Source organism: Gossypium raimondii, chromosome 6 (genome assembly GCF_025698545.1).
Source record: "Gossypium raimondii isolate GPD5lz chromosome 6, ASM2569854v1, whole genome shotgun sequence".
Classification (NCBI taxonomy): domain Eukaryota; kingdom Viridiplantae; phylum Streptophyta; class Magnoliopsida; order Malvales; family Malvaceae; genus Gossypium; species Gossypium raimondii.
In genome coordinates, this window is record NC_068570.1 from 26753927 (window position 1) to 26780451 (window position 26525).

At 33.5% G+C, this 26525-nt stretch overlaps 1 protein-coding gene across 1 annotated transcript; it reads left to right on the top strand.

Annotated features, from left to right (window-relative positions):
* The first annotated feature begins 788 nt into the window (after positions 1 to 788).
* Positions 789 to 3667, top strand: LOC105773404 (serine/arginine-rich SC35-like splicing factor SCL30A). Its single transcript, XM_012595271.2, has 5 exons — positions 789 to 1129; positions 1472 to 1549; positions 2428 to 2592; positions 2916 to 3056; positions 3170 to 3667. Exons 1-5 carry the CDS (start codon positions 987 to 989, stop codon positions 3426 to 3428), a joined length of 786 nt encoding a protein of 261 aa, XP_012450725.1. The 5' UTR covers positions 789 to 986; the 3' UTR covers positions 3429 to 3667.
* Positions 3668 to 26525: the final 22858 nt, after the last annotated feature.

The following is a 26525-nucleotide window of genomic DNA, read 5'->3' on the forward strand; positions in this document are numbered from 1 at the left end:
CAATAACTCGATTAACTCGAATAACTCGATTCGTTTAACTCGAAATTCGAATTTTTTTTCGATTTTTTCGAGTCGAATCGAATTTTGCTCACCCCTACTGTAAATGAGATAGGTGAAGAATGCTACAAATATAGTGAAAATTACTTTAAATATATACAAGCAAAAAATATTACTCAAAACTTACAAATTATTTATTTTACAAATCAAATTAATAATATTATTTTATGTATTTATAATATACTTAATATATTCACATCGATTTTTCTGCTCATCTTTTAAACATATACAAATATTTTTTTAAAAATTATATATTTACTTATTTCTTAATCATTTTACATTTAGCATATAAAATTGAAATATTTTATTAAAATAAAATAATTAAATGTATATTAAAATTTATCACATATGATGTGAGTGAATATAAATATTATATATTATAAAATATATTTATAAAATTATTTCAATTAGTGGAATGATAAGAGATTTTCATATGAGTTTTGTGTTCAATTTTAAATAATATTTTTAATTATTTTATTTTAAGATTATTTAAAAATATGAAAATATTATTATAATAATATTAATAAAAAATATTTTAATAATTTTATAATTGAATTAATATCAAATTTGACTAGTAACATAAGTGATTTTATATAGTCGTAATGAAATTTGTAGAACCTAGACTCGGCACGGGCCTAGCCTATTAAGAACTTTGACAGCTATCAAATAGGCCTAGCTTGAATGTTAATACGCGTGGCGCGAGCAAAGAAAGGCTATAAGACAAAAAGGAAAACTCCAGAGATCTATCCCATTCACTTTCCCTTCCCTAATCCTAATCTTACCCTTTGCCTTTGCCTCTGCTGCATCCAATCCACAGCCGTTTAACTTCTCCTTTTCTTCAACCCTCGCCTCCGCCTGGTTTCTCCCATCTTCTTCTCCTCTCTTTGAATATCAAGGTTTTGCAGATTGTTCCACTATTCTTTTCCTAAATGAGAGGCAGGAGTTATACTCCATCTCCGCCCAGAGGCTACGGCCGGAGAGGACGGAGCCCTAGCCCCAGAGGCCGCTACGGCGGTCGCGCTCGAGATCTTCCTACAAGCCTTTTGGTTCGCAACCTCCGCCATGACTGCAGGTTTCTTTTGCTTCTCGCTCCGTGTTCCTTTTGGACTTGTATTATCAGCTCTTCTAATTTCTTCTGCGTTTTGAAATTTGTTATTATGGCGAAATATTTATTTTTTCCTAGTTTCTTTCTTAATAATTAGTATCTTATCCTCATTTATGTGAGTACTATAGTTTCTTCGTCTGTTTTTTCGGAATGAACCACTGAATTGTAGCAATTGTTTCATTGGGGGAGGCTATTTATTTGCTGTGAAGTTTCAAATCGTTCTTTTTTGTCTTTGATAATGTAATGGGACAAATGATTGATTATTTGCGTCCCACCTGAAGCATTCAGATATGATTTTTGCTTTTGCAGGCCAGAAGACCTTCGCAGGCCATTCGAAAGATTTGGCCCTCTTAAAGATATATATCTGCCCAAGGATTATTATACTGGGTAAGGAAATATTTGCTGCCATATGAAATTTAAGTTGTTTAGATATATTTAACTGTTTTGCGTCTTCCTCTCTTTTTTCCCTCATTCTCTAGACTTGAAACATTCATTCTTGATAGAATCAGAAACATGTATTCTTTTAACCTTTCCATGGATTCTGTGTGGTATAGGCCATCAGCCATGTTTGGCGACGTTTCATTCTTTTTGGAACCACAGAATACTATTGTGTTAACTTTTTTGCTTTACACTTTTATTATTTCTTCTTTCTTCAAATATTTTTATGATTTCTTTTAGCAAATTTATAACTTAAATAATTTGATAATTTCATTGGGGGATCGTCAATTGATAGATTTATGGTTCTTCAAAATTCTCATATCAAATTTTAGGGGTTCAAGCGAAGTTTTTAAAACCTGTATTTTTTTCTCCCTGTGCTTTTACCTAGCACGCCCTGCTAATGCTCCTTCCTCTGAATATCCATTCCGATGGTGGGGCATTTCTTTAAGTATACTCTTTTATAATCACAAATTGGGTGTGTTAATTGAAGTTCTTGAGGTTTAACAGTGAAATTAAAGTTTTGAAGACATCAATCAAGTAAATAGAGTTCTTTTGAAGATGATGTTAGTGGTAGTGACGCTTGGAAGAAAGTTGGTTTGAATACATTGTGAAGATGTTCCAAGTCTTGAAGAATTTCAAGTGATCTTTAAACTGATACTTGCAAGGTTAGCAGGCAAGTGCTTGCTTTTTCATGCTTATGATGATCTTCCATATTACTGGGGATTATGTTGGAAACATCATTGGAAAAGGTTATTGGTCGGTATGGTCCTTGTTAGATTTTATTTTCTGCTGTTGCCTTACGCTGACTCTTTCATGTAATTCTTCAGGGAACCTCGAGGGTTTGGTTTTGTCCAATATGTTGATCCTGCTGATGCTGCTGAAGCCAAATACCAGATGGATGGGCAGGTTCTTCTTGGTCGAGAGTTGACTGTGGTCTTTGCTGAAGAAAACAGGAAGAAACCAGCTGAAATGAGGCACAGAGAGCGAGCAAGGTAGGCTTTCCAGTATATTTACTGAGCTGTTATGTTTTTGGACAGTTTCAAGACACATTTGGCTTCCATTATTGATTAAGGGGGAGTTATTTCATCGTCTAGCTTCCAAATAAAATAGTTGGGTGATTTATTGCTCTGAACCTGCCATTTGAGCATTTCTAGTCCTGACCTCATCACTGGCTGAGTGTTGTCTGATCCTGCTAAACATATTCATAAATCCCATGGAACAAAGAAATTTCCTAGGAAATTTGGATTTGCTTTACATTTCTTAGGAAAACTGTTGTGCTTTCCTATCTTTCAACTTTCAATCTTTTCTGTTACAGAGGAGGTCGATATCGTGATAGGAGAAGGTCCCCTCCTCGTTACTCTCGTTCGCCTCGATATTCACGGTCTCCACCTCGTCATGGGAGATATAGGTCTCGAAGTCGTGATTATTCACCTCCTAAAGATAGGCATTACTCGAGGTAGTAGATGTGTTTCTTCCATAGCTCCAAATTATCTTAAACATTCCCCTTCATAGGTTTTTGTTATATATATGTGAAATATAATATAACTTTATGATGTTTTTCCTAAGCAGATCAGTTTCACCCCAAGATGGACACTACAGCCGAGATAGGTATTCACGTTCTCCACCATACAATGTCTCAAGGAGCTGTAGCCGGAGTCTAGAAAGGGGCCAAGGCCCAAGCCAGGGAAGAAGCCGAAGCCCGAGACGGAGCAGAAGCCACAGCCCAAGAGAAGCTGGAAGCCCAATCAGAAGCAGAAGCTGTAGCCGGAGTCCATACCATGAGGAATACAAGAGGGAACTCAATGGAGAAAGGTCTCCCAGTCAATGATATTGTGCTGCCATCTTTTGTATTGTTTGGTGTATTTGATGATGGATGCTGGTGTTTGAACTTAAAGTTTGGATATTTTCAAGGTTTTAGAGTCCAACTGGTTATGTCGTAAAAAGAGTTATTGCAGCTGAGATTCTTTCTTAAGGCCGTCTGTTAACTAGTAATCAAGTACTGAAATTGAGGAACTGTTTTGCCCACAATTAGTTGGTGACTTATTTATAGTACAATTTGTTAAAACATGCAGATAGTATTAGCTTGCTTGCCTTGTGTTCAGATTCTTGGTCTCCCATTGAAGGAACGATTTGATCTGAAGCGCAGGATAATTAGTGGTAACGGTTCTTGAAGAGGTGGGGGGAAAAGAGTAAATGCTTGGAAGGGGTTTAAGTTTTAATATACCCACCCTCACAGCTACAGCCGTTGTTACAGGTGAAAACAGTAGTTATTATTATTCCTTTTTTATGGCTTTCAAGTTCTGTACTGTTTTTTTTTTCTCAATAAATTGTGGTGGGTGGAATAATTGGTTCATGTGAAGAGGTTAATCGGTATTGTCTGATGGATCAAATATAGCGAAATTTTATCAAACTCATTGCTTGCTGAACGGTATTCTACAAATCAAGAAATTTGGAAGAATAGTAAACTATTTAAAATGTGACATTTATGATATTTTGTAAATCCTTTTTGTTAGAAGTCTATTTAGTAGTTAATTTGAAAATTTTAAAAATATTTTGGATATAATAAATTCGTGTTTTATATTTTTAATTGAAATTAAACAAATTTGTCTATAATGCATTTCATTTTTATTATTTACATGATAATTTGAAATATAAATTTAAATTTTCGAATCTAAATTCTCTATCACTCATTTTATATAAAATGACACTAGAATTTGGTACATTAAAATTCCCTGGTCTTAGCTTTGCTATTGTGATTGACCCAAGATCTCATTCGCCACAAATTAATGTATTTAATATTTAATTTGTGCAGTTTTTTCTTTGGGTACAAATTGTCCATTATTGTTAGTACTTTTGGTATCTGATCAAATATAACATTAATAAATACTAGAAGTTGTATTACACTTATATACATATTTAGAATAAAGATTTGTTTTAAAAATAACATACAATGAACAATTAAATGCATTATTTGAAATTAATTAGTATTAACATATAAAATATGTATGATATTAAAACACATAAATACATCATATTAAGGTTACTAAAGGATACAATCATTTATCATGGTGTTACCATTAATCCTATGATGGCTTTGAGTTAATTTGAAATACCATCTCAATCAACAACATTTTAAATATATATATACAATTAATGGATGTAATAAAATATGCATAATAAAATTAAAATATAAAAGAATATGAAAATAAAATCTAAGTTGAGTAGTAAATTGAAGGTTTTCTAATTCAATTGAAATGAGTTCAAATCTCATAATATGAGTTCAAATCAATGATCATACAAGTTCTTTTCTTGTAAGGTAAAATAAATATAAAATAACACTTGAATAAAACGTAAGAAGATCATTTGCCTACATTTTTAAAATAAGATCATTAGAATGAAATAAATTTAAACCGAACTCTTAAATATATTTTTATATAATAGTTTTTTCCTCTAATTTTATTTATTTCAGTTCTTCATTTTAATTTTATCTCTTTTAACTTTTAACTTTGTATTTTTATCAAATCACCCCAAAATGAGTGAAAATTTTAACATTTGTTAACTTTGTTATGTAACATATACGTGGATTTTCATGTGGATGGCATGTCAACATTTAATTAAGATGTAAAATTATTTTTATACTTTTTAAATAATTTTAATGATTTTTAATTTTAAAATTTAAAATTTAATTAAATGTTGATGTGCCATCCACATGGGAATCTATATATATGCCACATCAACAAAGTGAAAAATGACAACATTTCATCTATTTAAAGGTGATTTAATAAAAAGACGTAAATTTATAAAATAAAAATTAAATAAAGAGTTAAAATTATTTTTAAATAAAATTAGAGGATAAATAAATCATTATGCCTATTTTTTCCTCTTTTAAGTATTAATTCGATATATGTTGCTTTGTTGAGATATTTTTTAGTCATAATATTTTTCTTATTTGATTTTCAAAATTTCAAGATTCTACTCTTATGATATTAACATTAAATCGAATCACTTAATTATTTAAAATTACTTAATACACTAGTCATTATATTCTAGGTAATAAGTAATTTAATTATGCATCTGTTAGCATATAAAACTATTTTTCTTTACCATTTGAGATTTAAGTGTTCCATTGTTGGGGTCTCTTGTCCGCGCAGTGGCTGGGCTTGCTATCTTAGCAATGGTCTTTTATTTTTAGTTGACCTTTTATATGAACCCATAGAGATAGAAGAAAATTCTTGCGCACATTTTTTGAATGGCTTAAACATAAAATTAATATTTCAACTTGTCTATTTCGTATTTAAGGTTTTTTTTTTCTTTGTCTCATATTAAATATCCTAATTTTTTTGTCAACTAAATTAATATTTTTATATAATACCGCTAAATTTAAGATAAATGACAAAATAAGATTATGACAAATAGCATATTAAAATATATCCAATATTTGACAAACAAAATATTTCCATATTAAAAAAACTTCCTAGCTGAAATCTTAACCTAAAAGAAAACAAGTACAGATAATACAAAAGTGATTATTTTTGTAATTTATCCTAATCTAATATATATATATATATATATTAAAAATTAATAAAAATATTTTAAAAATATATTTCCACTTTTTTCCTTTGTTCTTCTTTTCGGTTTTCCTTTTCTTCTCCCTAAATCCCCCAAATGAACCCTAGCCACCACCTTTATAGTTGTTGGTCTACAGCTCCGATCGGGCACCATCAGAACACTCCCCTCCATCACCTCTCTTCAAACCGCCGACTAATCTCCTTCTTCACTTTCCTCCTCCTCCTCTTCTTCTTCTTCTTCTTCTTTTTTTTCTCTCCTCCTAGTTCTGCAAAACGTAAAATACCACAAAATTTGATTTAATACTAATAAACTCCATGAAGTTCACTGGAAATTGCCATGGAGCTCCAATTTATGCAGCTCAAAAGTCTAATTTTTACTGCCATTTTTATAGTGCAGAGAGCTTTAAGGAAGAGAAAAGAAAAAAGTATAAACCCAGTTTAGCAACATAAATTATTAAACGGGTTGTTCATTTTTAAGTTTTCAAAATGAACAGACCTTGAGAAAGTCAATGATTTTGAATTTTCGGGGTTATGGTTTTCCGTATCAAAAGCTTAATTCTTCAATATTCTCTATTTTTTAAAAAAACTGCAGATGTTTTAATCTCTCAATTGTTTTGTGACTTCAAAACAACTAGAAATGTACTATTTCACTTTTTGAGATCTAAACTGTACAAACATTTGGACTTTAAAACAGTTTAGGACCAAAATGGAATTTTTTTAAGGTAAATTTATTAATTCATTCAATGAATAGAACTATATAATTTAAGGGAAAAATTAGTAAATATTCGTCGGTGAAGGATAAGCTCCATCAACACAACAAAAACTTTAGCCTCAACATAAATAGAACATTATGACACGTTGACAATTGGCTTTGTCACAACTCAAGCACAACATATTTGGAGTTATTGCAAACACTTAATACGATAAGGAAATTAGCCTCGGATGGTCCAAAGCAGTGAGCAAAAATCGATAAAAGAATCAAGCATTCATTAAACTAGAGAGGATGACAACAAAATCATCCCTAAAATCAATTGTAAAACTAAGATTACATGCATAAGCAAGACTAAAAAACGTACTACAAGAGCAGACAAAAACTTCTAAAACTGAAGACTTATTAAACAATGGAAAACCAAACAAAAAAAATATAAAACTTAAGACAACTTGGGTCCAAATTGACACGTGAAATCATTTATTATTCTAAAATACTCTCAAAAGAAAAATAGATTAAGAAGTTGACGAAGAGCCACCCACTTTCCAAGAAAAACTATTGGTGGCTGGTGGAGTTTTAGCAAACAACAGGTACCGTCATCTATCCATCACAACTTGTGAAGACAACAAAGATACCCACAAAATAGATCTGCAAACTGAAAAGAGAGAAGACATGTGTTGTGAATGAGAAGAAAAAGAAAGGGTTGAAAGGAGAGGAAAAAAGTGGGCGATAGCTAGCCCGGAGGCTAGCACCGCCGCTGAGCGAAAACTCCTTAGCTGAAATCTTTAACCCAAAAGAAGCTTGAAAGAAAAACTAGAGACCAAATAACAAAAAGAGAAGCAACAAAGGGAATTAACCTAGCACTTGGAACCTGACTGAGGATTTCAACGTGAAACTCGACAGGAAGACCCAAGAAGCTATTGAAACGATCAAAGGTAACATGGGTAATGGAATAATCAACAGTGGTCAGCCTTCCTCCTCCACTTCTTTTCGACGAAACCAAAGGTTGAGGATGCTGCGGTGAAGAAACAAAAGGCTCTTTGCTTTTGCTGTTGTTGTGAAAGATTGGATTTTTGGTGAAGAAAAGGAGGCGTATTATCGTTGGTTCTCGAATATTCTTCCATATTGTTATTAGATTCTTTGTACCCGTTTTCGTCTTCTAGCGGTTGCCCTTCTTGTTCTTCTTTTTCAGCTTGTTGGTGTTATGATTGAACCAAGAGGAAAAGAACCTATCTAGGTAGTAAACTAGAAGGAAGGCCTATCAGGACCCCAAGAGAAGCACATGACTGCAAAAAGTGTCACAAAAATACTTTGAAATTGTCACTTAGTCCACATCAGTAGAAGAATAACGACCTAAGTGGAGTATAAAATGACAGGGAAATGGGAAATTAGTCATTCTTACATCAATTGTAATCAACATTCTGCTTCCCCATCTCATTCTCTATGCAAATTAATTGTGATTTGGTTATTGTTATCACGCTCTTTGTTGTAATATACTAAATATCGTTCCATTTCCATTCTGTTTTCCTTGGATATTTCCTATTCCTTATTGTAGGACACCCCATTTACTACATTGGTGCTTCATTGACCATCGACAAAGATGGTGGATGGTACCCGAATCAAGCTCTTTGATGAAAATGTCAAATCTATTGAAGAAGCATAGTCATTACTTCGCAAGGAGGTTGATTATCTAAACATGACCGTTGCCTCTAACCAACAAATGCTCCAGGAAATATTGGCTCACTTTCCGACAGTATCACCCTATTCTCCTAACTTTTCCAAAGTTGGGCAGTGTCCGCCACCACCTCCACATGGCCTGAATTTGCTAGGAACTCACAAACCAACTCTGATTTAGTTCACACATTTTTTAGCTCGAATCCTGACCGACAGGTTTTACAAGAAGATTGTTATTTTTCCTTTTACAACATCCAAAAGCACGACTACTTCACAATTTCTTCTTTTTATCTTGATGATACCATCGCCAAATGGTATGACTGGATATATCGCAACAAACAGTTGTTGGGATAGACACAATTCACAAAGGCTATCATCAGGTCGTTTCAGTCACATGATCTCGAAACACCGGAAGGTTAACTAGCAAAGCTCCAATAGACTTCCACTATGACATATTACCAAACCCATTTTAAGGCAACCACAAACTGGACCATGTATTTACCTCCTTTATTCTTGGTCCATTGTTTTATCTAGGGTCTCTGATCGAATACTAGGTTGGACCAATTGCATGAGCTACAAATTGTGATAGAGAAGGGCTTATTTAAGCCTACCTTGGGCAACAACAGGCCCATTCTACCCAACCCGAAAACCCTACCATCTTCTTTTGCTTTTCCTACACTAGCGTCTATAGCACAAAATCTTGCCACCCTTTCAGGCGGTGCTAAAGTTCCTTTTCGACGTCTCTCTCCCACCAAGGCCACCCAATGCCTTTCCTAGTATCTCTACTACCACTGCGACGAAAAGTATTCTTGAAATCATAAGTGTAAGTCCAAGCCCCAACTGCTTCTCTTTATGGATAATCGGGACTCGCCTCATTCACCAAATTCCTTACTGACCCCTATTGCAACCCCTACAGAGACACTGGCAGAGTAGTTACCTTTCTAAGAGGTGCTCACAGAGTTGGCTATTTCCTATAATGCCTTGGTTGGGGGTTGTTTGACAATGACTCTGCTTTAATGGGCACGTTAAGGGCAAGAAGGTTCAGGTGTTACTTAATGGTGGTAGTATCTACAATTTTGTACAAACCCGGATTGCTACTTTCTTGAATTTCCCAGTGAAACAGACAACCCAATTCTAAGTTTTGGTCGACAATGATGAATGATTGGTATATACTAGTATCAGTTGTCAGGTCCCTCTGCTCATCCAAGGCCACAAAATTTTGGTCAATTTCTATGTCTTACCCTTATAAGGATGGGACATGATTTTGGGCATTGCTTGGTTGGCTACTCTCAGGCCCTCCATCACCAACTATGCAACTTCTACCTTTGAATTCAATCATCAGGGTCACCACGCCCATTGGCAAGGGGACAAGTCACCGGTTGTTCAACAGATTCAATATAATTTTCTTCTCATTCTATCTCACACCCACTTAGTTGTCGAGTATTTTAGCCTGCAATTAATAACCACTCAACCAGTCTCTCTTTCTCCTTATCCCACTAATCTTGAAGCACTATTGGCTACTTTCTATAATGTTTTCACTAAACTGCATGAGATTCCGTCACCTTAATCGCAGGATCTCTTGGCTACTTTCTATGATGTTTTCACTAAACTGTATGGGATTCCGTCACCTTAATCGTAGGATCATGCCATTCCCCTTTTCCCATAATCTTCTTCAATTTAGGTCCGACCGTACTAGTACCCTTATTTTAAAAAGAAAAGAGATGGAGAAGCTAGTAACTGAGATGTTAGAGGAAGGAATTATCTGTCCCAGCACCAGCCCCATCTCTTCTTCAATACTACTGGTCCGTAAGAAAGACAAAACGTGGTATTTCTGTGTGGATTACTGAGCCCTTAACGTGATTACAGTTCACGATCATTTTTCGATTCCTTCCATCAATTAACTATTTGATGAACTACATGATGCATGTTATTTCTCTAAATTGGATTTGTTGACAGGGTATCATCAAATCTGAATCAAAGCGGGCGATGAGTGCAAGACCGCTTTTCGGACTTACGACGGCCACTACAAATCTTTGGTTATACCTTTTGGCTTAACTAATGCACCCTCGACATTTCAAAAAATTATGACTGACATTTTTTGGCCCTTTCTTCGAGTTTTTGTTCTGGTTTTCTTTGATGACACCTTAATTTATAGCACGACTTGGGAATTGCATCTAACGTACATCGAAGAGGTCCATTTGCTTCTTTGAAATCACTAGCTTGTGGCTAAATCATCTAAGTGCTTATTTGGTCAGACATTGATTGGGTATTTAAGACAAATAATTTTTGTGCAAGGGATAACAGTCAACCTAGATAAAATTCAAGCCACTACCCAATAGCCTACACCGACAATAGTAAAGAAGCTGCGTAGTTTCTTAGGCCTCATTGACTATTATCGTCGATTCATCTGCAGCTATGCCTTCGTGTCTAGGCCATTGACTAGTCTATTAAAAAAAGGCAGTTTCACCTAGTCCTCTCAAGCAAGTGTCACCTTTTCCCAGTTACATGTCTGAATGACTTAATTACTATTCAATAATAATTGACTTTTCATGAAGATGTAATCGTTACCATGAGATAAAATAGGATCATATTGGGAGAATGAATATTATCCCAAATAGATTAAGAATATCCTATGAGGGTAACGCACTTATGGTAATGTCATTGGATGAGCACGATACTATAGTGGAATGAATTCATGACTAAATGAGTTTATAATTAATAGGAAAAAAACTGAAACTTAATTATGAATCATTTGAGCCTTAATGACATATATCTAATCGGTCCCTCTACTAGCTCGTTGAAATAAGAAATGAAATGTGTGTTTGAATGGAAATGAAAGGAATGAATAGGAAAGGAAAAATGGGAAACATTTAGTTATGATCATGGTTTTCTCTGAAATGGAAAAATGGAATCATTTGGAAATAAGTAGGTATCTAAAAATGGAAATAGAAATAATTCATTTTCAATTCTATATGAATTACTTAAAAATTATCGGAAGAATGGATTTATGTTTTTAAGTTGTTTTGAAGCCCAAAAATGGAAATAAACTATTTGGTCACAGTAAACATGTTGAGTTTTGAACATTTTTTTTGAAATTTTACCAAGAAAAAAATTGTCAAAACTTTATTGGGGTTAAATCGTCAAAATTTTACTAGGTATAAAATAGGGATGGGAAAATTGTTTAAAATAGAATATTAAAGTTTATTTTAAGAAATAGAAAAATTGAATCAGGTTGGATTACATTACATAATACTGGGTCAAAAGGCCCAGGAAGTACTCGTAATTGGATCCAATGTGAGAAAGGCCTAAAACCTCTCATATAACATGAAGTGGGTGACAACCCTAACAGGAATACTATGGTGTGTTGTCCACTCCACTCCTACTCTAAGTAAGAAGTTTTTCTATTTGAAATAAACCTTTACAATTCAACAGGGGTTCTACTTTCTTTCCCTATAAATAGATGGAACCAATAGAGTAATTTACACAACTTTAAGAGATTATTTCTCTGCCAAAAAATAAAAAAAAAAGTTTATTCTCAACTATTAAATATATTTTTTCAGAATAGCAATTTTACCGATTTCTATTAAAGAAGAGAGAATTTTTGTTTTCACCCCAAAAGAAAAAGAAAACATTTTCTAGTTTTGTGTTTTGATTCAATTCGTTCGAGCCCACACTTGAAGTAGTTCGTGGTACGAGAACAACAAAGAAGATCGTTTTAGGAAATGTCACATATTGTAGTAAATATGTAATTGTTTTCTATGTATTTGAACGATGAATAAATAAATAAAGTTAATTTCACATTTCAACATTATGTTTTTTGTATTTTTGTCTTCAATGTTTTGCATGCATAGTTAAATTGTGAGAAGAAAATATTAGCTCATTAATTGTCTAAGTTCAAACTGATGATAATGACACTGTAGAAATGTTTACATTGCGAGAAAGACAACTTACTTCAATAGATAATCTAAACGAGTCCGTAATCTCATAAAAGAATCAAAATGAGCATTTGATTCAAATACTTAGAAGGATTATTATGTCGTCTACAATTCCAATTGGGGAGATGGCTAGTCTTGGCTATCGAAGCAGTTGACTCCACGGGTAGAGGCATAGATGTATTAATCAGAAGAATGATACATTGGACTAGACCCAAGTTGAATTAATTCTAAATTCATTTGTGAATTAATTCACTTGTGACGTTTATAATGTGACTTACTTAAATCATAGGTTAGTTACTAACCATGCCTATGTAACTCATGTACTTTGATATAAGTGGAGGCTTATGCTATAAAGATGATCAAACCCATAGCTGGTATGTTGGGTACATGACTTGTATATGGCATGAATTTACTAGCAACAGTGGAATTCATAACTCAATTAAAGAGTTAATGATATCCTCTAATTGGCAATATGTGGATTGATAAATAAGGAATGTGGCCAAGGGTTGCTTTTTCTTGAACGAGCAATTTATCATAGTCATTTGTTGACAATGATCATATTAATCATTAGGAATACAATAGTGATAATGAGATAAAATAAGATTGTATTGAGTGAATGGATTTAACTCAAAGGGATCAAGCATATCATATGAGGGTAACACACAAATGACGAGGTCATTGGACAAAGTAGTTGGATGAATTGTTTTCGTAAATAGTATATAATAAGGAGATTTCAATCATGGTACTTCTTGTGGACTAACTTCATGGTTAAGAAAATTGTGAATTATCGGAACGATACTTCCATAATTGCAATTCCTAAAGTCTAATTGTATATGTCTGATTGGTCCCTCCGCTACCTCAACAAAAGCACGGTCAGACTACATTTGAATTAGAAGAAAATTCAACGACTTTAGAAATAATTTAATTGAGTTGATTTATTTGATATGAAGTTAAATTAGGCAGTCGTGAGAATTATTCAACTATAGAATTTGATTAAAGAATTTTCTTGAGAAATTAATTTAGAAAATCTTAATGATTTTTGGGAAAATTAATTTTGATAAAGTAAAATTAAATTAATCAAATTAATTAAAATAAATATGATATCTTTGAAAAATAATTTTCGAGTTAGACAATTAGCCCAATGGATAATTGAACTTGAAAATGTCTAACTTGAAAATTGGACATGAGATAAAAAAATTGGACCCAAAAATCCAAAACCGAGACTGAGACCCAAAAATTGGTTGAATCCAGCCTAGTATGTGAAATAGGGCCAACGGTCCAACCGATGGCAAGGTCAGACCGACCGGGCCGTCACCAACCTAGACCAAACCGACAATAGTCGAACTGGCTCGGGGTGACGTAAGGGTGTCGTACGTACAATGGCACCACTGGACATGACGGTGTCAGCGGCACTAGCCAGAGTTGTCTTTCGGCGATTGAGTAGTGGAGGAATCACACTCCTACTAGGGCTTTATCAGATAATTTGATTTCAATTTAACTATTACAAAATAATATTATTTTATTAGATTTAATATTAAATTTAATTTGATACTTTCTTGATAATATTTTATTAATTTGATATTAAAGTGATTATCTTAATATTAAATTAAATATTTACCTTATAGATCAAAATTCTATTAATTTAATAATATTTAATATTAAATTTAATCTAATATTTATCTTGATAAGTATTATATTAATTTAATATTAAAGTGATTAAAGTTTAATTATAGTTGAACTCTCTAAACTCTCCCTATATAAAGAGAACCATGGGTCATTATTTTCACACTTGAATTCAATAGAAAGTTGTAGAGAGAAAAACCTCTGAAGAAATTATTTCAAAAAATTTCTAGAGATATTTTTCTTATTTACAACTTGGCCTAGAAGTTTAAAGAAATTACGAAATTACCCTACTGGTAATTTTGTGGAAAAAAATTTATTCGAAGCGAGCCCACACTCGTCAGATGTGAGCTAAATGATAGCGTTGAAGACTACTCGGTTGAAATGTTCATCCTAGACGAATCGAAAAGGTACAATCTTGATTAATTATTTATTACTTTAGATATCACAATCAAGTTCTAGTTTTGAAAAAAAATTTAAAACTCTATTTTTTTCTTAAACTTATTTTTTGCTGCATTTTTCAAACCAGATTTTCCAACAAACAATATTAGAGCCAAGTTGTGTTCTATCTATAAGTATAAACAAATAATCAAAATAGATTTCTCTTCTTCTTGAATGATTCGATTACATAGAAAGTGATATTCTTTAGATCTTATGTATATTTTGAGTTATATATGAGAATGGATGTAATATTATATTTTTGTTATAAAATTGTTTTTTTGGTTGTTGTCAAGGTTGTGTTTCTTAGGAAATAGACCATGGACTATCATCTTTGTATAGGACTATTTTTTTATTTCATAGAATTCTTGTGAGCTGGAAACAGATATAGGACTTAAATGTAAAATTTCCAAAAAAAAATCCATAGCGAGGAGAATATAGAGTGATAGCGGTTGAAGACCTATGGAATGCCTTGTGGTGAAAAACTATGTAATTATTAATTTTCATTTATTTTCTAGAAAGAGAACCATAGAAACCTTGGCTGACAATTTTATTTTAACTACCATCTCCGTATATATCTATTTTATAATTGTTTATAATATTTATATTATGTTATATTATAATTTATATATATACGTATGAGATGATTCACAGTTGATCGATTTAAAAACAAGAAGTGTGGTAATGAGAAAATATATGTGTTGTGTTGTTCCATTCACTTTAGGTAATTCAATTTCTGTGAGAAGTGTGGTAATAATAAGGTGCATGCCTACGATTAACACTGGCAAAGAAAAGTGGTCAAATATGACTCACCTCCCTTTCCTGGGACCCTACCTGGTGCACGTTTCACATTCACTTATTCGATTTTTTCCCTTAAAAGAAAAACTTTGGAGAATCAAAATTGTTTTCTTTTATGATTGATTGATTCATGTGAATAAATGAATGTGAATATTATAAAATGGTATAGCATGTCATGCATATATTGGAAGCATGTAATATAGATAAAGTAAGAATGCCACTAGGAATATTGTTTGACCATTCTTGAAATCTTAGATAAAAACCTTGCATGTTTTTAAAATATTGAGTGGGAGGATGTCCTTGAACAAAATCTATGACCTTCATTGATGGTCCTTATGTGATAGCATGATAAAGATTCGAGCTAGTTCCTACCCTGGCCACACCCAAAGGTAAACTTTATCATGTTGGTTCACTAGATGAGATTTCCTTTTAAGGACAATTAATTATGCATGACTCTTAGAGAGATTGTCTCAAGATGACTCACAAATGAAAGTATGTTCATGATGGGTATTGATTCAAAGGTTACACATTCAAGATTGTCTATTATTAAATAATTTCCCAAGAAATTATATTTAAGCTAGAGATGATGGCGAAATGTTAAACAGTCGTTGGTTCGTGTGGAGTCTTCAGAATTAATACTCACGAACTGATTTGATGTAATCTATATTTTTTCTAGTTAATCATGAGACCTCAAAGCGACATGATTGATGGGCGTGAGAATGATTGTAGCAACGAAATTTTTTTTTCAAGGCTTTAATACAAGATGCATACATTATACAACATTCTTGATATGTTGCTAAAATGAAAATATTTTCTTAATACAAAGATAGTAATTAGTGAATCTTTATTGTTTTTTCAGTTCAAATGTGTCTCATACTCATCTTATTAGCATTATTACTGAGAATAAATTGAATGGGGATAACTTTTGAGAATGAAAACAAATAGTTCTCAATTGTGAGAAACACAAATTCATTCTTGACGAAACTACCCTCCTAAAGCTCAGCCCAAAGCAAGAAATCGTTGGAGAGATTCTGACTCAATTGTGCAATGTTATATGTTAGCGAGCATGAGTAGTGTGCTGCAAAAGCAAAATGAGAATTTCGGTACTGCCAAAGAGATCTTGACAAATTTGGAGGATTTGTTCAGAGACATTGTATTGACTCTACAATTTTCTATTACAAATTTGATTAACTCTAAGTAGCAACGCGACACTCTGGTCAAAGAACATATGCCTAAGCTTATGAGATTCTTTGCGGAAGTAGAGGAAAATAGGGTTGAACTAGACATGAACACTCAGATTGAAATGGTGTTCAAATCCTTAACCAAGGGGTTCTCTAATTTTAGGCCCGCTTACAACTTGGGGAATAAGGAGCTTACCTTAACTCGGTGCATGAAGGAATTACAATCCTATGAGTTGATGTTGAATGGTGGAAAGCTGATTTAGGAGAAACCTGAGGCAAACTTAGCTGTGGGCTCCTTGTCCTCTATGGGGAAGCAAAAAGCTAAGGAAAGAAGAAACCGACTAAGTCTTTTGTTCCAACTTATATGGATAGGAAAAAGGCTAAGAATTCAAACAATCTTAAAAAGATCAAATGTTTTTTCTGCAACAGGAAAGGGCACTTCAAATCAAACTGCAATGAGCATTTGGATAACCTAGCCAAAAAGGGAAAAGGTATTGAAACTCTTTGTGGTTGAAACTTGCTTAGTGGAAGAATCAATTGACAACTGAGTTATTGATTTTGGAGTCACTAACCATGTCTGTGTTTCTTTACAGGGGTTTAACAAAACAAGAAGTCTGCATGATAGGAACCTCTCTTTGTAGATCGAAGATTAGAGCTATGTTTCAGCCAAAGCAGTGGGAAAACTTATTTTAAATTTTGATCATTTTAGGAAGATTATTTTAAATGATGTATTTTATATACCTTATTTTAAGAGGAATTTAATTATTGTAGCATGTTTATTTGATGACAGTTATTTCATGACATTCAATAAAGGGATTATTATTCACATAAATCATTCTTTAATCTATAATGGATGGATGGAAAATAATCTATATTTTATCAAACCAAATAACTACTCCATGCTTCAAACTAAAATGGTGAATAAGAAGCTTAAAACTTCTCAGTCTAATAAGGGGTACCTATGACACTTAAGACTTGGTCATATTAACCAAGAAAGAATCACTAGGCTCATGAAAGATGGTCTTTTAAGTATGTTTAAGGAAGTTAGCCATCCACAATGTGAATCTTGCTTGGAAGGTAAAATGACTAAAAGCTCTTTTAATGCGAAAGGTACAAGAGCTAACCAACCTTTAGAACTTGTGCACACTGATGTATGTGGTCCCATGAGCATCAGTGTCCGAGGAGGTTACGATTATTATGCGACTCTCATCGAAGACTATTTTTGATATGGATATGTGTATCTAACGCATCGAAAAAGTGAAACCATTGATAAATTTCGAGAGTTTCGTGCGAAAGTGGAAAAGCAATTAGGTTTATCCATAAAGAATTTTTGATCTGACCAAGGTAGGGAATACTTTTCAATGAGTTCTTAGGATACCTCATAGAGAATGAGATTTTATTCTAGTTGACCGCGTTAGGCACTCCACAGCAGAATGACGTAGCTAAGAGAATGAACAAAATCTTGCTTGACATGGATCATTCAATGTTAAGCTATTCACAACTACTTACTTCCTTTTGGGGATATGAAATACAAATGGCTTGCTATTTTCTGAATGATCTGCCAACCAAGTTTGCTTGTAAGATACCTTATGATTTGTGGTATGGAAAGAAACCTGCTCTAAATCACTTTAAAATATGAGGTTGTCCAACATACGTTTTGGATAAGAGTACAAATAAGTTGGATGCACGGATAGAATTGTGCATGTTTGTAGGATATCCAAAAGTAACAATTGGTGGATTATTCTAAAATCTAAAACATAATACAAATACAATTTCTAATCATGCTACTTTCCTTGAGGAAAGCTACATGGATTACTTTAAGCCTCGAAGTAAAGTGGTATTGTAACACCCGTTTGTTTTTTGCAGCGTTGAAAATAGTGGTTTAGGGGTCATAATTCTGATGAGTGAGTTTGTAAATAGTATTTATTAATATCTATGAGTTGATTATAATGTTTTATTAAAATTATCAAGGGGTAAGTTTTCTTAATTGGATAGTTAACTAAAGTCAAGTGGTTTTACCCTAAAGTAAAATGGTTTTGGAAAATAAGGTGTCGGGACCTCATTTTCAAAAATCAAGCCCATAAATATTATTATTAAATATTTACGAAGTTTTTATATAGGCAATTGAAATTTGTTCTAAAAATTTTGGTGATTTGATAGTTAATTAAAGAAAAAGACTAAATTGTAAAAGTTAATTAGTAACTAATTTTATTAATTAAATGACTTAAATAGTAAAATTGGGAGGCTTTATGTTGTAATTAGACCATAATTAAATATGGGATGGTTAGTGGAAATTTTGGTTGTATTTTATATATTATTAAAATTAATAATAACAATAATAAAAGTAAAAACATGAAATTAACTTATCATCTTTCTCATTTGGTGTTCCATCACCGAAACCAACCTTCAAAATCACCATTTTTAAGCTTCTTTAGTTCAGCCAACAAAACTTTTTGCATGTAAGTTGATTTCAATCTTGTTTTTAATAATTTTTAAGTTTTTGAAATCGTTGTAAATTAATCTAGCTAACCTGGGGACTAATTCATAAAACTGTTAAAGATTTTGAAATTTTCCATTGATGTTTTGTAAGTTTTTATGAAATTGAATGAAATATTTATAAGTTTGTTTGTCAAATAAAACTATTTTGTAAAATGATTTTGGTTAGTTTTAACTTTATGGACTAAATTGATAAATTAATAAATTTAGCATGAAATTCTTGTGAAATTTATATAACCGTGGGTTGTAGATGAATAAGTGAAAATTTGACTAGCATGATTTTGGGCTTAATTGTGGTAATTGTGTAAGTTTCGGGTTTGGAGACTAAATTGAATAAAAGGTAAAAGATTAGGGTAAAGTGTATAATATTGATATAGGGTCAAATAGATGAATTTAAATATTTTAAGGTATTTGAATTGGTTAATTGAGCTAAATTATTATATATAGATCAAGAAACAGATCAATCGTTTGATAATCGTGGAAAATAAAAAGTTGTCGAGTAATCCTCGTCGAGGTGTTGGTAGCTACTACGTTTAGGCAAGTTCGCATTAGATTTGTTATGCTTATTGATATTTTTAATTCTAATCATATAGGTTTATATTTAAGTGTAAATAATGATCATAGTTAATTGAGGTAGTTTGGATATGGAAACAAAGGCTTAAGTAATAAAGCATGACAATGGTACTTGTTTGAAATGAAACATGGTATATGGTTATAATCATGAAAAGATACTAATTAAGGCCCGTGCAAACTTAGTGGATAGCTATAATACAAATGACATGTCATTAGAGTGTTCTAAGCACTAGGTGCAGGTGATTTCAGTTTCCAGGTACTATGTACCGGTGATTAAAGTTTCCAAGTTTTATGTACTGGTGTAATAGTTTTCAAGCCCTCTGTGCTGGTGATATAGTTTCAGGTACTATGTATCGGTGGTGGATACCATACCGATGGCTAGAATATAGCATTTGTTGCAGGCTCTTGTCAACTTGTGTGAGGAACATCGTGTAATGGTTAATGTCCAAGGCTCAGCTTGTGTGATAATTATTTCCCGTGTATCTAAAGTTAATTTACTATAGTTCTCCGGGAAAACAGTTAATGAAATGTTCAGAAATGGATCTCATGGCATGAATGATTGTATACTTATATAGTAGTGAACTGGCTGTGAAACAAGTAACTTAGGATCTTGCTATGTTATATGTACATGTCTATCCATGTGGTATGATAGGGAATGTGAAACAAGGCATGGAATTCTAGTTATGTTAAGTTTGAATTGTATGATTAAAGTAACAGGTATGTAATGTTTTAATTATATGAACTTACTAAGTTTTATGTAAGCTTACCTTTTTTTTTGTTTTCCTCATTGTAGATTGTCAGATTCATGCTTTCAATTGGAATATCATTGGAGATCACACTATCCATCAACTCTTTCTATAGCTATTTGTTTATTTTGGCCTAGTTATAAGTGGCATGTAAGTAGGGTTTTGGTATAGGTATGTTTGTGATCTATTGGCTATGTTTTGTGTCATTTGATATGTGAATTACTGTATAAGTTTGTAAGCTATAATTGTTGTTTTGATAGCTTGTGATGGTATAAACCTATTTGGTATTATTTATGTTATCTTGGCTACGAAACGTTTCTTATGTTTTGGTTAGTTGATCAACTTTGGTTGATGAATATAGTTAAGAGAAAATGAAGTATATTTGATGGTTGAATGTACATGAAATGTTAAGTAGTTTGTGCTTGAATGATTTATGTTTTAATGTTTGAATTGTGGTGCTAATGAGCTCATATTGGTTAGGCACTTAGGTTGAATGTTATTAGGTATGTTTTTGCAAGTTTTGGTGTATTTTAGTTAGGTATTATGGATGATAATTGCATGGCTTGTGATCTAAGAAATTATAGGTAAAATGACATGGTTTTAAATACATGTTTAGGTGCACACGGCCTACCACACGGACGTGTGCCACACATGGTTGCATGACATGGTTGTATGGCCTGTTTAATTTTGGTGCAGGTTTGTCTACACAACCACAGTTACTTACATGGCCTAGGAATATGGTCGTGTGTCATGGAGTACACGACTAAAATTTGTTATATGGTTAGGCAACATGGTCATGTCATAGGACCACACGGTCTTAGCCTTGTTACACGGCCTAGTCGCATGGTCATGTGACCTTTATTTTTAGTTTTTACCTAAATTTTTGTAAAAGTTTTAAATTAGTCCAAAATTTTTTTTGGGTTAATTTAATACCTTCGTATACTCGATTAAGACTCGATTATGGTTGATTATCATTGAATGATTGTAATTATATTATATTATGAATTGTTTGATCATTTATGTCAATATAGTAGATAATGTTGATGTTTTATAGTATTAATGGTAGATAATGTGTGATCGGACCGGGTATATGGTGTTACATTTAATGGTATTAAAGCTATAATTTAGTCGATTCTAGGACTAAACGTAGCATGTATTAAGTCTAGTAATACATGCCACTTTATAACTTGTGATAGTGTGATGACTCCTGATCAGTTTGACTTGTTTTCTTATAGATAAAAGATGTCAACTGAATGCAATCGAGCAGTTTTCGATGAAGTAAAGAGTAATATTCCAGCCATCAATCATGAGATTGCTTAAAATTGTCCAGAGTTTTAAATTCCAAGGGAAAAGGCTTAAGGTGCCTTTCTCCTTATGATGAATGACATGTTCAATGCATATATGAGAACGAATCCCGTGGCTCAACAATGTCCAACCCTTCTTCCTCAAATCCCTATACGAAAGAATATTCGTAGGTTTTCTATTGATAAAGTTCAAAATTGTGGGGCCAAAGAGTTTTGCGGTAATGTAGGAGATGATCTGGCCAGAGCCGTACTGGTTAGAACTCACGTAGAGAGTTTTAGATGAAATGTTGTGTCCTTCCGAAGATCATTTGAGATGTGCAGTGTCACTATTAAAAGAGGAGGATTTTTATTGGTGGTCAACTCTACCTGCTGTGGTATCGAATGAATGGGTTAACTGGGATTTCTTCATAATTGAATTTCGAAAGAAATATCTCAGCAAGTGATACTTAGACAAGAAGAAAAAGGAATTCCTTGAGTTGAAACAAGAAAACAGATCATTTTTTGAATACAAGCACGAGTTTATACAACTCAGTAAATATGCTCATGAGATTATGTGCACTAAGGAAGAAATGTGTGTAAGCTTTGAAGACGGATTGAATGATAAGACTAAAATGCTTGTGGGTGAAATGGAATTGTGTGAGTTCATAGTTTTATTTGATCGAACTCAAAAAATGGAAGAAATTTGCAATCACAAGAAACATAATGAAACAAAAGCTCTCGAATTTAATAAGAGAAATACATCCAGAACGTCTTCTGCTCCCCTGTCAAAGAAAATGGAAGAATCTAATAGCCATTTTTTAGCACCATCAGGGTTTTGTTAGAAGAGATGGATCAAAATAGAGTAATATGATACCATTGACGACTTCAGTAGCCAATATGGGTAGTGTTCAGAATGTGATTAAACCTGAATGCAACCATTGTGGTCAGAATCATTATAAGATATGTAGATTGAAAGACGGGTCCTGTTTTGTTTGTGGATCTTTAAATCATTATAAGAAAGATTGCCCGAATCGAGCTGATTTGAACAGAGATCAAAATGCAAAACCTGTTGCTACTCCTACGAGAGGGAGACAATCATGAAATAGTGGCATAGCTGGAGTCAGTAGAAGTGGAACCAAGGATACAACAGTTCGTCTGAAGCTTGAGCTTCTACCACAGCTTATGCAATCTGTGCACGCGAGGAGACCTCAGCTCCTGATGTTGTTGTTGATACCTTTTCTATCTTTGATGTTACAACCGTAGTCTTGTTTACTTTTCATCTATCATGTAATGCCAATGAAAGGATATCATTTACCCATGTCTTGGGCTATGAATTTCATTATTTTGAATGATGCTACTACTACAGAAGTCGTATACCCAATGCACCAGTTTTCAGTTCCTTATCTATTTGAACTCAGGCTTTTACTTACATGAAAGTATATGAGTCACTAATACAAGGTCCATTATCCAATCAGATTAAGGTATGTCACACTATGAACGTCACAAGTGAATAAATTTATAAACGGATTCAGGATTTATTCTGCTTGGGTCAAGTCTGATGTACTGTCAGTCCAGTCGATCACATCTATCTCTCTATCTTTTAGGAGTCATCCGCTCCAATGCGCAAGACAAAGCATCTCCCGAATTGGACTTGGTAGATGTCATATTAGTATTTCAATCGGTTTTCTCATTTTCGAAAAGACTAATGACATGTTTAAGGCTTGAATAGTTAATAAGCTTAGATCATGAAAGGGCTAAATTGTTAAGCTAATTAAGCTTGTTAGATAACATTGTAACATTAGGGATTAAATTGAAAACTATCATGAAATTATGTTATAGGTAGGAAGTATAGGGTCCCTAATGAAAGAATGTGAAAAAAAAATTTGATCCGATATTATATATCGATAAAATGTATATCCCGAGTATAGGGACTAAATTGAATAAAATTCAAAAATATGGTGGCTATGTATTTGGATGTGAATTAAGTATAAACTGATAATTTTTTTATTTTTGAATTATCTTACGTAGCTAAACACGATGTCAAGCTGTTGCGAGAGAAAAGAAAGGCAAAAGTCATTGACGAGTAGTTTAACTATCTGTTTGTACTTTTATGATTCGAGATAATCATATATATATACATTTACATGTTGTTTGCATGATTAAGTATCAAGGTAAGCTTATATTGACATATGAAATGATTTGTATTAAATGATATTGAATGCTAAGAAATTGGTTTGATATGAATCTAGTATAAAAGAGTGTGATATAAATGATATCTGATATGAATATAGTATGAACTATGTTATTTGAAATTTAACATATATGAATTGATGATGAAATGAGATGAGAGAAACAAGATGAGATTATTGTTTATGAATTGTTTTATATAATGTGATTGGGTTATTGGTACCTTATTAACTGTTCGGGTAGAGTCAGATTTTAGTTGGCATGTCATAGGATTAGATTGTGTACGGGTTGCTCCGGTTATACCTTTGAGCGTTGCGCACATTTTACTTTAGACGTTTCGATGATTGTTAGGCACACATTTTACTTCAGTTATACCGATGAGCACTGGGCGCAATTTATATGCTTTGGATATTCTAATGAGGCACTAGGTGCCAGATTGGTGTGTTGGTTGGGTGATCCGTGTATCCATTCCGAGTCCGATTCAAGTTAATAGGGATTATAAAATGTGAATTGGTTAAATGATATTTGAATTGATTTGATAATATGAAATGGTACTACAAATGCATATATGTGATATGTGAATATTGACAACATGTGAAAGACCATGTGAATTGATTATATGAGCCTAAAGGGTCGTATGGAAATATGGTGAATCAATAGATTCGATTCAAAAATGGGATTATGAAATAACTAAATGGTATGGTATGTGTGATTAATTCTTATTGATGATAGTAAATTAATTTGTTCAAATGTCATGATTTCGTGAATGTAACACAGCAAACTCGGCCTGGACGTTATGACCGAATCTGGAAATGTCACATAATAGTGTATTAGAAAATCATAGCTTTGTTTAAAACATTTTCCGTTTAGAATTCCTCAATATCTGTTATTAATTCTAAAATCGAGATTCTTATTCAGTCGTTAGTTTTCAAAACATTATGCTTTGTGGAAGCTTTTTAAAACAGTTTATGACCTTGTGGGTATTTTGCTAAAAGACATGCATTTCTTTTAAAAACCCATATTTGTCCTACCTCTAGCAGATGTAAAAAATAAAACAATATAAGTCCAAATTTTAAGCAAAAATCCATAGAGGCCTTTATTACAGTAATATACCCCAAATAAAACTTTAAAAACTTAATTAAGTACGAGACAATGTAAAAGGGGTCGTGTGGCCGCCGTAGAGTCCTCCATCGCTCCGATACTCCTAAGTCTGGGGGTCTCCTGTTCAGATAAAATAGAAGGGTGAGTTTAAGAAAACTCAGTGTATAAACCCCCTATAAACAAGTAGACAGAAAGCAATCATAGTCTGGGCCTAAGACCATTTCAGTAACAGTTTCAGTTAGGGCCTTAGCCCATTACAACACAGTAACAGTAATGTGTTTGGGCCTTGGCCCATTACAATATCCATATTCAAAACAGTAACAGATATGCAATATCAAATCTTACCCAGCCAGCCTCTACACTCCAACTCCGTCCAACCCTACACTCCATGTGGGGATATAATCAACCCACCTATCCCTACACTCCAAAAAGTACCGAATGCGGCACTAGATAGTAGTTTGCAGCTGAACTGCCAGTAAATTAGGCTTGAGGCCTTTCAGTGCATTTCCTCCGAATATTATAAACCCCCAACCCAATGCAATGTAATATACATATATGACATGCTAAAACATAATATAATACATAAAATCATGGCATACAGTATCAATCAGTGGAACATCATCATGCTTATTAACATGCATAATCGTATTAGTCATACAGTCATTTCAGTCAATTAGGGGTCTAGGTAAGCTTACCGACCCTTTAGTAGGTCCACAGTCGACTCGGGCGACCCGTGCAACCTTAGCCATCAAACAGTGGAAATGGGCCCACAAGCCCAAGATATTTGCCTGTGTGGGCCTACACGCCCGTGTGAGCCTACACGCCCATGCAACTTAGCCATCAAATAGTGAAAATGGGCCCACAAGCCCATGAAATTTACCCATGTGGGCTTACACGCCCGTGTAGCCCACACAGCCCAAAAATGGCCTTGGCCATGTAGATCACACAGCCTGGCCCAATAATCCCACATGCCCGTGTGGGGTTCACGCACCCGTTTGGCCCACACAGCCCAATTCGGCCCGGTACATGAATCGCACGTGGCCAGCCTCGACGATCACACACCCATGCTCAATCACATGGCTTACCACACAACGGCCGCACGCCTGTGTGGTATCGACAATCACATTTTTTGGCTTTTCACCGATTCCCGCTTTTAGAGTAGTGCTTACACACCTGACTTCGTTGGGAGTTAAGCCGCACTCTTGGTACACCAAAACCAAAATCAATCGAAATCGTACCCTTAATTCATTGATAAAGCACCAACCAACCCTTGATCTCCACCTAGCACGAAAGCCACAAAACTCTTTTGTTTCAACCCTTAATCACATTTCACTTAACAAGTCAATTAAACCCAAGAATATACATACAACCTTTCATTCAGCAACTTATACAACAAAACAACAAACACTTACTCACTTACCAACTGTCGAGAGGATAGAGTACAAAACTAAAATAGACAAAGGGTAACGTATAACTCACCTTTCAATATTTCGTTAAGGAGAGGAGCCAAAATTATGCACGGCCGGCTTGAGGGGAAAAGAAGCTAGCATCAAAAAATTGGGAACAGAAAGAGGGAACTAAATTTTGAAACAACGGTAGTAAATGGGGAAAATTAA

What these genes read in the sequence shown, in the direction of transcription:
- LOC105773404 (XM_012595271.2), top strand. Translation starts at nt 987, where the DNA reads ATGAGAGGCAGGAGTTATACTCCATCTCCGCCCAGAGGCTACGGCCGG. An exon ending in AACCTCCGCCATGACTGCAG is followed by an intron (nt 1,130 to 1,471) that starts GTTTCTTTTGCT and finishes TTGCTTTTGCAG; the next exon opens with GCCAGAAGACCTTCGCAGGC. An exon ending in CCCAAGGATTATTATACTGG is followed by an intron (nt 1,550 to 2,427) that starts GTAAGGAAATAT and finishes GTAATTCTTCAG; the next exon opens with GGAACCTCGAGGGTTTGGTT.